Raw genomic sequence first — 14,777 nt, 5'->3', positions numbered from 1 at the left:
GACTCTCCTTGAACTACTTTTTTTTTTTTTTTTGTACAAACATTAATTTTGTTGCCTTTTTTATCATCAATAAGGATACTGTAGGTAACTCTTAAATTGTGATAAGAACACCAGCAGTATCCATAACCTACATGTTCTTATCTGAAATCATAATTGTATTACCATATTTTATTATAAATCTAAGAAATGAGCAATTTGTATCTGGTTATTATATATTATATATATTTTATGGTTGTGTGTGGTTCACCTTAACCCTTGTGTTGTCCTCGGGTCAAATTTGACTCTATTTCAGTTTTTTTTATCACAAAAGAAATGGGCCTTTGAAATAAGCTGAAAATGTCAACATTAGAAGTATCAAATAACTCTGGAAAAAACATTTTTTAAAAAGCACCCACAACATTGAAAAAGTGACAAAAATGTCAGAAAAAGCGATCACTTTTTTTCATGGTTGACGGGAAGACAACACAAGGGTTAAAACATCTTGGTCATGATCTAGCTAGTCAGCTGTGCCAGACCCTCCTCCACAGCGCTGCGGAGCACTTTTGCAGGTTTGTGCGTAACCCTCCTGTTGTCCTCAACTCAAATTTGACCCATTTTCAAAAAGTTTCTATATCACAAATTTGTTTTTTTTTCCGACCAACAACAAAAAGAGACATGGATGATTCTCTACAACGCTCTTCACAAGTAAAATAAATGATCCGTTCCTTACTTTCATTGAATTTGGGAGTTTTATTTAATTTCAAAGCTTTTGAAGCTTTTGAAAAAAAGATGTGGTGAAAAAAGTGACAAAAATGTCAGAAAAAGCTTCAAAAACGCAGGAAAAATTCCACAAAAATGTCTAAAAACATTGGAAAAAGTGACAGAAAAACTTGGGGAAAAAGCGACAAAAAATGTCAAAATGTTGACTCAGAAAAACAAAAAGTTGCATGGTCGACGGGAAGACAACCCAAAGGGTTAAGAACTTGCTTGTAGCTTCCAAGAGGCCAACAAATCCAGACGTGTGTCAAATTGGATCAAACATCAGCAGGCTGCAGGCTAACAATAGCCTTTATGGTTTGATGTGCAGTCTCATCTGGTCACTTTGATGTGATGGAGGCAGGCGTGATTACAGCTGTGGACCGCTAGATGGAGTCAATGTTCAATCATTTAAAGAGAACCAGCACTTCGGTCATGGTCATGCCCGCTCAGCATGCATCTTAACACATGTGTTGCCATTCTGGGAGTTTTGAGAGATGAACACAATAACAGAGATTGTACACAGCTGTTACTTTCATGTGTATTGGCTTTTCTTCAGCATGAACAACTCTTTTCAACCTAAACCAGTTACTTTCATTACAGTTCAATATTTAAGACTTAATCACTTAATCTCATTACTGTGCAATATTTGATACTCAGGACTTTTGATACACCAAACTATATTTTTGCATAACGTGTATACAAACCCTTTATCTTTCTTACTTTTTTACTTTTATATATGTATATAATACACTGTATTATATACAGTGTATTATAGTATAGTATGGCACCACGTTTCCCCTTCTTTCTTTTTTTTTCTTCTTCTGCACTACTTACATTTTGTATTTTTTCATATTTTCATATATTGTGTTGACAGTGTAAAGGGGTTGCTACAGTCTTGTTGCACAGGTACTGCACTTGTGTGAAATGACAAAGACATTCTATTCTTGTTTTCTATTCGTGTAATTCTATAAATGATATGACGACGTATGAGGGAGGAGCTGAGAAATAGGAGCTGTGTCATTTGCTGTCAGTTCACAACTAAATTAATCTTTGTTCATTAATAAGACACATGTACGTATATGAAAAACAAAGCATATTGTGGGTTAAGGGACAAGGACCAACAAAACCACAGCGCACACACTCTTAACGTAATGTATTTTCTTTTGTTTCAGGTGTATAAGATGTGCAGTGACACATTTGACTCCTATGACCAGCACTACGGGAGGGGGCTGGCTAAGGACACCATTAAAGATGGTACGTGTGGACTCTCAAGCTATCACATGCGTAGTCACATGTATGCTGAGAGAAGAACAGCCAGTTAGATAACCAGCCAGTGTATAACTCTCTTCTCTCCCCTTTCCTTCCCCACCCTCTCTTCTCCTCTCCTCCAGGCCTGTCTAAATTCTTCCATAATGGGGTTAGTCTGAGGAAGGACGCAGTGTCAGCCAGCATCAGCAGAGTACAATGTATCCTCCGCTGGTTTGAGTCGCAGCACCAGCTGGCCTTCTATGCCAGCTCCCTTCTCTTCGTCTACGAGGGCCTCCCTTCCTCTTCCTCCTCCTCCTCCTCCTCCTCCCTTTCGTCCCTTCTCAGCACGCCGCCGATCAGCCCAAGTGCGGGGAAAACTGCCGCGTTGTCATTGGCGGGGGACAGCGGTCGACACAGGGAGGGGAAAAAGAGACAGGAAGGGGCGAGGCCCGAAGGGGAAGTGGCTGAGTACAACAACAACAACATTCAGGTTCCAGTGCCCTGGGACTACAGCCTGTCCACCATCTACACCAACCACAGGAGGGGCGGTCACCACCACTGTGCCAAGGGTCAGCTCCGCGGCAAGAGCGTAGACGGTGATGCTGTGCAGACGACGCTGAGCCCCGTTTCTGGAGATAACATCCCAGCACTGTGCGAAGAAGACAACTCTGCATGGAAACGAACAGGTGAGTCGCAGCAACCGCGAAACGGAAACAAATCCCAACTGGAAGGGAAGGATGAGGATGGAGAGAGGGAGGGCAGAGGCAGGAGAGAGGAGCCGAAAGGACGAGGAGGCAACACAACAGACGGTAGTGGAGAAGACAAGGGGGTGGAGGTCAGGATGATCGACTTTGCCCACGTTTTCCCGAGCGAGAGCCACGATCACGGCTACATCTACGGCCTCAAGAACCTGCTGACAGTGCTGGAGCAGATCCTCTGTGACGCCGCTTAGAGCTCCCACTCCTCCATCCTTTCTCTTTACCTCCTTACCTGCTCAGTGAACCGCTGTCTCCCTCCTTTCTTCTCAAAAGACAGAAACCTTTATTCGTCGCGAGGGACGAATCAAAGAAGTGAATATTAAAACCGAACTATCATCATCATCATCATCATCTCACCTGTTTGTGATGGCTCATCGGTCATGTGTGTGTTTGTGTGTCTGTCTGTGAGCAAGGTGGGGATAGTAGAGGCTGACAATTGCGTTCCTGGCGTTCCCACCGCCCCCCCTCCCGTGATGAGGTGTTTGGTGGTTTTTGGAAGGCAACGTTGGAGGCAAAAACCACCAGCGAGCCTGTAATCAGCAGTACTACATGCACTAATCAATCCATGAAGGCATTGCGACCCTGTACTTAAACACAACTTTGGCTGCGTGATACCTGATGCTCAGACCAGCCCTAGAATGTCACGACGACTTCACCTTTAGTCGATTTGAAATGCATTCATAGAAAATAGGGTTATATCTTTAAACCATAGCCAATGGTAGGTTTCTATCAAAGTTGCATATCAGTACACCTCAAATTAGAACTAGGCCATATGAAAATCTGTCAAACATCCGACATTTACTATACCACTAATACAGTAGAAGCTGCCCCTTTTTTAAGATTTATGCATCAGTATTTTTCCCATTTAGTTCTACTATATTAACAAGAAGCTGACATTTCCATCTGTTCCCTACAGTATGTCAATTGCTAGGAAATGGACATGGACATATACATATATCAATATTGCCAGAAGAGTGCAGTAAGATTGTGATTCCTTGCGCTGTAATAAAAGATTGTATCACCCTTTATCTGTTTTGACAAAACCATCCCAACTCAAGGTCCACTCACCAGCTTTTTCCAGAGATTTTAGCTGCATTACATGTATTACATCAGCTGTGGCGGTGATTGACCTGTTGACATGGAAGCTTAGTAGCTGTTATGGTTTCACCCTTAGCCATCCAACGCTTAAAACAAAGGTGCGTTATGACGACTGGAATAATAAGCACAAAAAGGATTCCTAATGGATCCGGCTTCATATGGCTGATACATCCATTCACAAATTCCTGGATCAGGCCCACCCCCAATCCTGTGGATTGACTTCCATTCTCCAGCAGATGGAGTTGTCGATGTACAACATCAGTAGCTGTTATGATTTCATCAATAACCCTGTGGATTGGAATTGGGTCCTCGGGATTCCACAGGGTTTGGGCCGGTACCACTTGTTTTTGAAAATTTGTGCTGAAAATTGATTTTCGTTTTTCTGTGAACTTAAAAAAATCAGCGCTAAAGAGTTTGGTGTGCGTTTTTGGTTAAGATGAGGTGTACTGTCTGCCTAGGAAACTAACTCTACTGCAGTAGTCGTTAGACATGTTAGCACAATCAAACTTCATTCTGCTACTTATTTGCATCCTTATGGGCATCCACTGCCTTAAACTGGATTTGGACCATTTAAGTTTACAGTACACTTTTAAATTACAAAGAAACTAGGGCTGGGAAACAGGAGTTATTTCCGTTGGTCTCCATTGTAACCAACAACTGAACATTTCAGAATGGCCTCTTGAAGTTTGTGTAAAACAAGCAGTCCGGCGAATGTTGAGGTTTAAGTCGGGTCGTCCTTTTGTTTTTGTTTAAATGCCTGTCTACAGGTATCTAACTCAGGTAAATTTACTGTAAGGAAAAAAAAGACTTAATATTGCTACTATTATCCTTGTCAGCAGATGATCCTCATGCTGTCTGGTTGTTTAGTTCTAAACCATGGTTTTATTAAGTCTCATGCAATGTTCAGTTTATCTCGTGATTGTCCTTATCTCATTAATGTTGGCTTTTGAGTCATGTTCCTTGCGCGTATTATTATTTTTTACCATGGCTGTTTTAATCATTGTACATGTTCGGCCCCCCCCCCCTTCCGAGAGCATGTGCTCTCTGCTGTGTTTATTCCAGTTATTTGGTGTCCCCTCTCTTTCTGCTCTTATATTGCTGATATCATACCTTGTGCTCACAATTCTATTTATGTTTTCAAACTTACTTATATCAAAAGATAACCTTGCTAATGGTTTGGATGTCAGTGCCAATGCGCTGATATTAACCATGAGCTATTCTATGATTTAGTTATTGATTATAAGTTATTATAATGTAATTTATTGAGTTATAACTGGGCCACAATAGCGAAATCAGCCATTTACCTTCCCAAATTCTGGAAAGATGATTGTTTGGAAGTTTTTTTTGTGTGGGGGTGGGGGGTGAGACTATATGACACATGTGTTGTGATTGGTTATCGCATAATAAACCTCCCTAAGGATTTTAAGATTGTGGTAGATGGATATTTGAAACATGCTGCTTTAATGCGAGTCGACTGGCAGACTCACCAGAGAGGGACGGAACGCTAAAGAGAGAAGGACAGCAAGTGAATGGTTTCATTTTTTTTTATTTTATTTTATTTTTGGCATGGCGCAAATGGGCAGACATGTCAGAGTACTGGTTGCTAGTAAAACAGAAGACATGTCCTTTTTACACTAATCTCATCTTGAGACAACTGATTTATTTTTTGGGGTTCGACTAATGTGGGTTTTAGGCTGAGCCACAGACTGATGCTGATATTCTGTATACATTTGATGAAGGTTTAGTGAAATTATATTAAGACCAAGGCTTTCCATTGAAACCATGAATTGATGAATCTGTGGTGGACTCCCAAAGACACGTAGCAGCCTTGGTTGCAACAATATTTTTAGAATTTTATTGAGATAACGTCATCTTTTCTTGCAATCATGCAATCATTATTTCTTTACTCCAGGCAACAAATTGTGTTTAGTTAGTTTGACACATAAAAAAAAAAACATTTTATCACATCCACTTCTCATGGCCTTCATCACCAGGTCTGGTTATGCATATAAAGTATGGAAGTCTGTCTCCCTGAGTAAAGCAGAAGCACCTTTTATAGTGATTTTATGGATTTCAAATCAGTTCACTAACTTATTTCATACCAGGCAGGGGAATTTAAAGGGGCTGTACTCGCCATTCAGAACATGTAATACTAAGCATGTAAAGATATAGTGGCGTGAAGGTGTTCTGAGCAGAGAATTAATCCCCACTCCCTCAGTGTGTGTTGTAACCCGACTTTCTCTGCTCTTTGATTTTATAGCGGTCCGGCCACGTGTACATGCTCGAGCATGTGGGCGGGACAAAACGTTGTGATTGAATTCACAGCACGCTGTTTTTTTTTTCCCCCACTATTTTGAGTACAGCCCTCTTTAAAGCTGTAGTGCGTAACTTTTCGACATTAAACGTCCGTTACATTCAAGCCACTGCTAAATGAGTTGCTACAAAGCTAATTAAGACTATCAGCTTCACACAGCTCTCTCTGGATTTCTCAGCATGGCTACGTTCAGAAGATTGTAGCGTCTGGTGACTTTCCCGTGCAGGAATTTAAGTGAAAGATAATGACCCCTTCTGAAGAGTCCATGTTTTTTTTAATCCTCCGCATCCTCCTTGGCTGCTAGCAACTGCGTGGAGGTGGTGCGCAGTCACAGAAGGCTTGTATCATGTGGACGCGCCTACTAAGAATTCCTCATGGAGGCAAAAGAAACTACGCTCTATAATTTTAAATACTCCATATATATTTGGTAATATGCATCTCTAAAACATAATAGAAACCGAAAGTTAGACTGCATCTTTAATAGCAAATGTTACAGCTGGACACCACTTAAGATGTTAAGTAACTTTAGAGCCTCGCCTCAGTCTGAACCGCAGCCTATCCTATATATCAATCCAGCCCTACTTTCCAATGTGATGACTCTAAATAAAAAGTGTCACACAAGCTCTCTGTCTTTACACCCTAAGCCGAGAGTTTTTATTGATTTCATTATTTACCTTAAGAGAATCAACCGTGTGTTTTTAAGGTCATTTGCTGTAAATCGTATTCCCTTCATTGTCCTTCGTTGCGAAGCAGTTGTTTTTATGTGTCTGGTCTTACAGTTTCTGTACAGGTGTACTGACTCTGCTGTCTGCTCTCTACACTAACATTGGAGCTGCTTTAAAATGTGATGTCAAATCTTAACGCTCCAGTATGGCACAACCCCACTTTGATTTGAACTAATAATATGCACAGGTCTCTTCTGTTTATGTAGCTTGTAATATATGAATATAATGAACAATGGAAATCCTGATCTTTTGTAAATTAACTTGATTAAATTGTATTATTTTTAATCTGAACCAAAACAGACTAACTACTAGATTATAATATTTTCTCGGATGTTTCTTTTTCATAAAATTGATCATTTGTTTGAAGTAATCAACGTGAATGAGTCTTTTAAAGGATGTTTACAGGAGTTTGAGAATTTGTTTTATCACTGCCTTATATTCTGTTAACGTCTCATCGTCGTCTGTGTTTTTAATATTGATTATTGATCTTTTGGGCAGCTTTGTGAATCTCCTCTGTGTTTCTAGCCTGCTGTGTCACGGCTAACTAACAAAAACCATATCATGCATTTGTGTACAGGGCATTGTTAATGGAATTAGTTTATTGACTTACTCATAGTGATGCAACCTTTGACTTTAACTCCATTTATATCAGTGTAAACATCAGAAAATCAGCCAATGTTACTCAGACATTGTATTCCAGTGTAGGTGGGCAGTTATACCAACAGCACCTCCACTAGGTTCCTCATATTATACTGAATATTTAGAATATTGCAAGCACGAGCGTTTATTTTTCCTTCTAAAGGACCACAGAAGGGCTTCTATCACATAGAATTCCTTCTTTGAAGCAGAACATAGTGTGTTATATCGCTGAATGTTTTTCCAGTTTGTGTTAGCTGCTTTTAAATGCAGACTGATTTGAAAAAGTCTGGCTCATTGAGTTACCACACAACAGTAAAATTACCAAAATAAAAGCAGACAAGGCGTTACAGTGGAGCCCGGAGTGTGCCATTGGTATAATTAAAGGCTTTTACAGTGTATGTAATAATTATAGTTATATCAGTTGGTCAAATTATCAATAAAATAATGATTACAAACCGATTAATTTTAATGATTCTGAATTATTTGTTACATTATTCTGTCTTTAAATGTAATATTTGTTGGATTTTAAAATGGAATTGCACCATTTATTTTAAAGGGCTTTTACATTTTACATGTGTTAAGCCATTTATTTGTTTGACATATTACATTCATCGATAGTTTTCAATACATTTTTCCGCCATTTGAAATGATTGGCCCGTTGTTATGTGTTGGCAGGAATCTGACCAATCAGAGCTCCTGCTTAGTGGCTCATTTGATTTTGATTTTTTTTGGCGGCACACTGCTAATACGTCTTGACAATACAGTGATGAAATGAAAACTGCCAAAGCTATGGAAAAATATGTATCGTGGAATATGGTAAGCAGAAAAAGGTGAACAGAAATTTTATTTTGTAATTCCATTTTACATGTATCATTTGAAGACCGAATAAGGAAATTGAATTATAAATTGGCAATGTATAGTTTTTGGAAAGGGTACAGTAATTAATGAGTGATTCAAATTAAACACTGCAAAGGTCTATCATTGTCTCAGTGGCAGAGTCCAGGCTCGCTGTGATGAATAATAAATAAGTTTTGTACCACAGCAACGTGAACAGATACCTATGGCTGCCTAGAAGGTAGAAGATGACAACATAATTATACAAAGTATATGCAATTTGTATTAAATTGGTTAAAAAATAAAACTGCATAAATACCAATATGGTCCTTTAGACCCTTACTGACATCTATACATATTAGGAATCGACCGATGCTGGTTTTTCATGTCCGGTACCGATTATTAGTGGTCAATGCAACCGATAACCGCTATTTGGAACCGATTTGCATTTACAGTGAATATGAAAATCTTTAAGTCAAAGTTAAGGTTTTGGAATGTTACAAACAAAATGTTTAAATGCTTTAAGCAATTATTTAATAAATTAGAAACTTTCAACAGAAAACACAGTAATAGATAGCTAGTAGCAGGCACCTGGGTAGCCCACCTGGTAGAGCGTGCGCCCATATATAGACACTTCTTCGACGCAGTGGTTGCGGGTTTGACTCCGACCTTTACCGTTCATGTCTTCATCTGTCATATGAAAAAGGGCCTAAAATGCCCCAAAAAATTAATCTTAAAAAGAGAGCCAGATAGTGTTGTGGGCAATATATTAAGTCAGACTCAGTGGTCAGTGAAACTGAAACAGATGGACAGACACAGAGCTGTAGCCAAAATCAACCGATAAAGTTAATGAACAAAAAAGTTATCCGGCAAATAAAACGTAGATACGGATAATCTGCAAACTGCCAAAAAAACGACCCGGTAATTGGTCTGTCCCTAATATATACACACATCTATTACATACATCTATACCTGCAGCCTGTTGGAATGGCAGCTTGTCACTTTTAGATTCAACATTTGAAACCAAATGAAACAAGAACTATGCAAAATGTGTGTGTGTGTGTGAATGTTTGGGCTGATTTTTGTTTACCCACCCCCTCTGCCTCATAATGTAGAATTTATCATCTGTCATCTCAGAATGGAGCACACTGACCAGTAACACTACATAATAGATACATACATGCAGTACATACATAGTGTACATACAGTTCATACGTACATACATAGTGTACATACGTACATGCATACATACATACGTACATTCACAGTGTACATACGTACACACATACATACATGCATTCATAGTGTACATACAGTACATATGTACATGCATACATTCATAGTGTACATACGTACATGCATACATACATATGTACACATATACATACATACATACGTACGTACATACATACCCAAGAGCAAGTATTTAGTGCAACAGTGGTTTAGGAAGAAACCTGGGACAGACCCAGGATCTTGGTAGGCGGAGTCTGACGGGGCCGGTTGGGGGTGTGATGAACAGTGGTAATAACACTCACAATAAAAGATAATGGAACTAGAACTAGAACTAGTAGTTGTAGTAGTTCATTGCATAGCAGGGCACCGCAGGATGTTACAGGGTGCAGCAGGGCGCTGCAGGGTACTGCAGGGCGTAGCGGGATGTAGCAGGGTGCTACAAGGCACTTCAGGGCGTAGTAGGATGTAGCAGGGTACGGAGCATGACCACAGCAACAGCTGCAACCATGATTCAGGTGCCGTCCGAACTCAAGGAAAACTGCTGGGAGAAAAAAACAAGGACTCCAGAGCTAAGTTAGTAACCAGCATTTCTGGGACATGGATGCACACAGATGAGAGGAGAGAGGAGGACAGTGTGTCAAAGTAGGAGTTGTAGTGTAGTACAAATACTTCGCTACTGTACTTAAGCAGAATTTCACGTATCTGAAACTTTTACTCCACTACTACAAAATACAATCAGAAGAAATTGCCCCTAAATCGCCAAGATAATGCACGCTCCATTCCAGTTACCAAGCGACAAAAACAGCCCAAACTAAAGCAGAAGAGGAGGAAGCATTATGACTGACGTTGTCATGGAAGCGTCATGGTAACAGACAATGACCACCCCGATGACAGTGGTGATGCAGATAACGTTACACATCTTTGGCCTTAAAGTTCATAATCAAAGTCACTTTGTTTTTTACTTTTACTTCTAATACTAAAGTATATTTAATATCATTACTTTTACAGTAAATATCAAATACTTTAAGTATACTTTCCTAGCGGATCAAGGAGAGATGCCTACGATTTGAGACAAAAATCACTAATAGTGCACCTTTAACTTTTACCAAAGTCATTTTCTAGGGGTGGGAATCACCAGAAGTCTCACGATGCGATATCATCACAATAACATACAATATAATTGCGATTTTAAACATATTCCGCGTATATTTAGTCCCAATTTCAAATTGTGTCCCTAAAAGGAAACTTTGTCAGCATCTGTTTCATCTAAAAAGATACATTTCTCACTTTGTTCATGACCTACACATATATAATAAAAGATCCATACTTGGCGCCTGTATATCGATACAGTATTGTATCGTATCGCGATACGATGCTGCATCGATTTTTTCCCCCCAGCCAGATCATTTTCCGGTAAGATACTTGTACTTTTGGTATTTCTTTCAAGTACTTTATACAAGAATGCATTTATCAGAGATTAGAGATTACCAACCTAAGATGAGATGATCTGCATTTTCTAAATGTATACACCGTTTTACCCGTTTGAAAAGTGTTTCATGCACACATTTGACTGAAAAAGCAAAAACAAGCGAAAGTACACGTTCAAAAATGGGTTCTGATTGGCTGTGATATCCTCCCAACACTTTTCTCCTGGATGACAACTTTTGATCCGCTTACGTGTCTTCATGCGACGTCTGATGGAAACTTCCATGTGTAAATGCACAGTTAGTACGGCTGACTGCGGAATGCCGTGTGTGAATGTTTGTGGCACGGGGTTGTTGGGTTGCCATCATTAAAACAAAACCTGTTGAAGGATTGAAAGTGTGCCAGGTCCAGTTCAGCTTCTCTTCCGGTGTGCTGACAGAAACATGTCCAACACATGGAGTTTATAGAGGAACTGAACCTGATCTGCCCTGTTGGGCCCTGTAATGTAAAGAGAGCTCTTACTTAAATCCTCATTGTGGATTTGATCCAGTGTTTGATTGATTTCAGTGATTTTGATAGGCTATACTGGATTTAACATGTGTAACACATGAGCCTAAAGCAGAACAGAAAAAAACAATGTACATAGTACATAGAACTCAGTTTAAGTCCCTCTACAACTACAAACCGGATATTCATTATTTTTTCAACAATAAAAAATATATTAATCAAACTGTTTTGACTGGAGTCCTGTCATATTTTGGATTGTTTTGTTTGGTGTTTTGTTTAAAAGTCATCCCCGATGACTGCTTTCTTTGAGTGCTTTCTACAACGTCAGATTTCAAACCATTGTATTTCTTTCTGGGGAGTCCTGATATCTGCTTCAGTCTCCTTTGGTAGGTGCCAATGTTATGTGCCAGATGAGGGAAACTATGTTAGTCTGTATGTGGATTTTACAGTACCTCAACCCTTACTAAACATCACCTTTTGTACTCATTCTTTTATATAATTCAATAATAAGTTAAGGAAATGCATCGTTGCATTGAGGAGTAAACCTATAGTTATGGACGCCCAATCCAATACACTTTTTAAAATTCAGCAAATATCTTCTCACAGTCACGTAGCTCTCTATTTTCTGTTTGCTGAGAAATCCCGATGTTAATACACAACCCTGGCTGTATAAAAGGAAAACAAGCAGAAAGAAGCGCAGGAGCCACAAAACACGTGAGCCATAACGTGAGATACAAGGTAACAGAGCCTTTTATACGTTGTTGTGTTTCCTAAGAAATAAACAACGGACAAATAGAGTCCTCAGATGTAAAGTTATTCACTGTCAAAGTGACGTCAAAATGAATGGGAGTCAATGGGATGCTAACGGTGGGTGATGGCTTGATAGCATCAAAATGGCATGGGAGCTACGCAATGTCGAGGCTGACTTACCCCAGCATGTGAATGTGCCAGCTGGCTAGTAGTTATCTGTCCCTGAATCTGGGGAATGTAGCTTCGGGGGGGGGGGGGGTCAAATATCAACCATCTTTGCGCAGCCTCGCTCCTGCCCCTTTAATGGTCACACATAAACCACAATAAGCGAGTATGAAAGAAAACTATATGGGTTCTTTCAGACAAAAGGTACATGTCTACAAAGACAATTACTAAATATTATTCTAAGCATTTTTGTATCTTGAATCTATATTGAATGAATTCACGTTAAATATTCTAGCATCAGTATTCTACTTTGTGTTCCCTGTCCTCGCAATTTTTTTTATTAATAACTATATCCTTGTCTATATGTTTGTAGATTATATTCAGTGAATCATCTGCTAATAGAAAGATGTCCAACTGAAATCCAACACATTTGTAATGGAAATTAACCTGCTCTGCCCTGTGGGGGGGGGGGATGTTCCTCTCTGAACTTCTCTTAGTTTGATCTCATTGACTCTGTTCGGCCCAAAGAAGAAAACGTATCAAATATTTCACAAAAAAAAAAAAAAAAAAAGACTAGAGAAAAGGCATGAAAAATTAAAACTGACTTCTGTGGAACTCCCCCCCCCCCCCCCTTCTTCCATGTATCATCTCACGGCCCTTCAGATTTATCTGGTGACCCTTTGGAGGGGCCTGGTCCCATTTTGGGAACTGTTTAGATGACTAACCTAGCTTATAAAAGTAGTTTAAACTAGCTCTAAAATAAACAGTAAAATGCCGCATTGGTGCATCAGAATGAGTAATTCAACAATATATATTAATATATTTGTCATATGGGACATTTCTTTTGTTTTTTTGAGTACTTACACAGTCCAAAACACATGCAGGGAATCTCTAATGAATCGGAATTGTTGTCTGTCTGTCTGTCAGCTCGGTGACAGACGTCTCACTCAAAGCATGCTGGGATAGTCTTCAGCCCAGTCCTATAAGTTACAGAGTGAGGTTAACGCGTGGATTTAATACAACACAGAGGTGGAGAATGAAATCATTGTATTATTAGTCACATAGCCTTAAGACTTTTATGACATGCCTGAGTTGAAGAATGACAACAGCTTAATTCATCACAATACAAAAATAGCATTTATACAATAAAGAAACTAATATTGTACAATTAGGTGTTTCTTGGCACATTATGAGTGTAAGCTGTGTTAATGTAGTGATTGCTAAAATAGTGCTAACTACTATTGATAGCCAAATGAAGCTTTGTGATGGGGCTCTAGTGAACTGCCATTCCTTTAACCTTTTTCTTTGAACAGAGAGCGCCATCTAGTGAGCTCACAAAATAAAGAAAAGGGTTCAGAAAGTTTCATTTGGCCATCACTGCTAAATACAACAACAAAAATCATTATTCCATCAACATATTTTGATTATCTTTAACTCAAACTACAATTTATCAAAAAGAAAAATCTCAAGACTAAAATGTGACTCATTAAAATAGACAATTGTTTTCAGAAGGTGATTATTGGACGTGTATTAGATCTTAGTTTAACACCTAAAATTTTCATATAAAAGTAAAAAATATATTCTTCAAAAAGGAGAAATGCTTGGAAGAAGACATGAAGTTATCTGCTATCCGGGAGCCAATTTGTCATAAACAAATCCCTCTGTTCATAAACCCTTTACAGAAACTCACTGGTTAATAGTCCAATCTCAGCGCCATGACAGTGAAGCATGACATTGTAAATTAAGTAGAAAATTGTTTCGCAAGATCAAAGCCATCCACATTGTTTGGTAACTATGCGAGACCACTTGTCCTGATGCTAATTAGTGCAATGGCTATGAAGCACAGCCTATCACATCAGTCAATTCGCTCAGAATAAGGCACAAGATCCAGATCTACTTCAAACTGATCAGCATGATAGTGTCAGTGTCATTAATTACTAAAGGTTTCCTGCAGGTCAAACATTTCAATGTCCATCTGCAGTTAGAGTGTAGTGTCTCGGATTTAAAGGACTATTCAAACATGTTTTGTGCAATCTTTATGATGTGTTCCGGTGGATATCAATCTCATGTCTGTGTATTAACGGGTATTATTATAGTATTACCTGGTGACCTCTAGTCATTTGTAATAATTACGGAGGTTGTCTGTGATCTTAATCCCAATAAGGTATGCGCTAGAGCCCGACCGATACATTAGCGAACCGATATTATTGGCCGATATCAGGCATTTCCCAATCGGTATCGGCTTTTATAATGGCCATAAAAATAAATAAAAATAAGTTTAGATATTCATTCATCAGAATTGTTTATAATGACAAATACATGATTCAGATAAGTGAACATTTA

At 39.0% G+C, this 14,777-nt stretch overlaps 1 protein-coding gene across 1 annotated transcript in view; it reads left to right on the top strand.

Annotated features, from left to right (window-relative positions):
- The window catches only part of LOC116671522 (inositol polyphosphate multikinase), a 30,296-nt gene extending 27,093 nt beyond the window's left edge, over positions 1-3,203 (top strand). The window contains exons 5-6 of the mRNA XM_032502879.1: positions 1,911-1,992; positions 2,130-3,203. Of these exons, the coding sequence (XP_032358770.1) occupies positions 1,911-1,992; positions 2,130-2,938 (891 nt within the window). The 3' untranslated portion in view covers positions 2,939-3,203. The remainder of the gene's footprint in view (positions 1-1,910; positions 1,993-2,129) is intronic.
- Positions 3,204-14,777: the final 11,574 nt, after the last annotated feature.

The sequence above is a fragment of the Etheostoma spectabile genome, chromosome 21 (genome assembly GCF_008692095.1).
Source record: "Etheostoma spectabile isolate EspeVRDwgs_2016 chromosome 21, UIUC_Espe_1.0, whole genome shotgun sequence".
Lineage (NCBI taxonomy): Eukaryota > Metazoa > Chordata > Actinopteri > Perciformes > Percidae > Etheostoma > Etheostoma spectabile.
The sequence above is the reverse complement of the archived record's forward strand: the minus strand, read 5'-3'. Positions and strand labels throughout refer to the sequence as shown.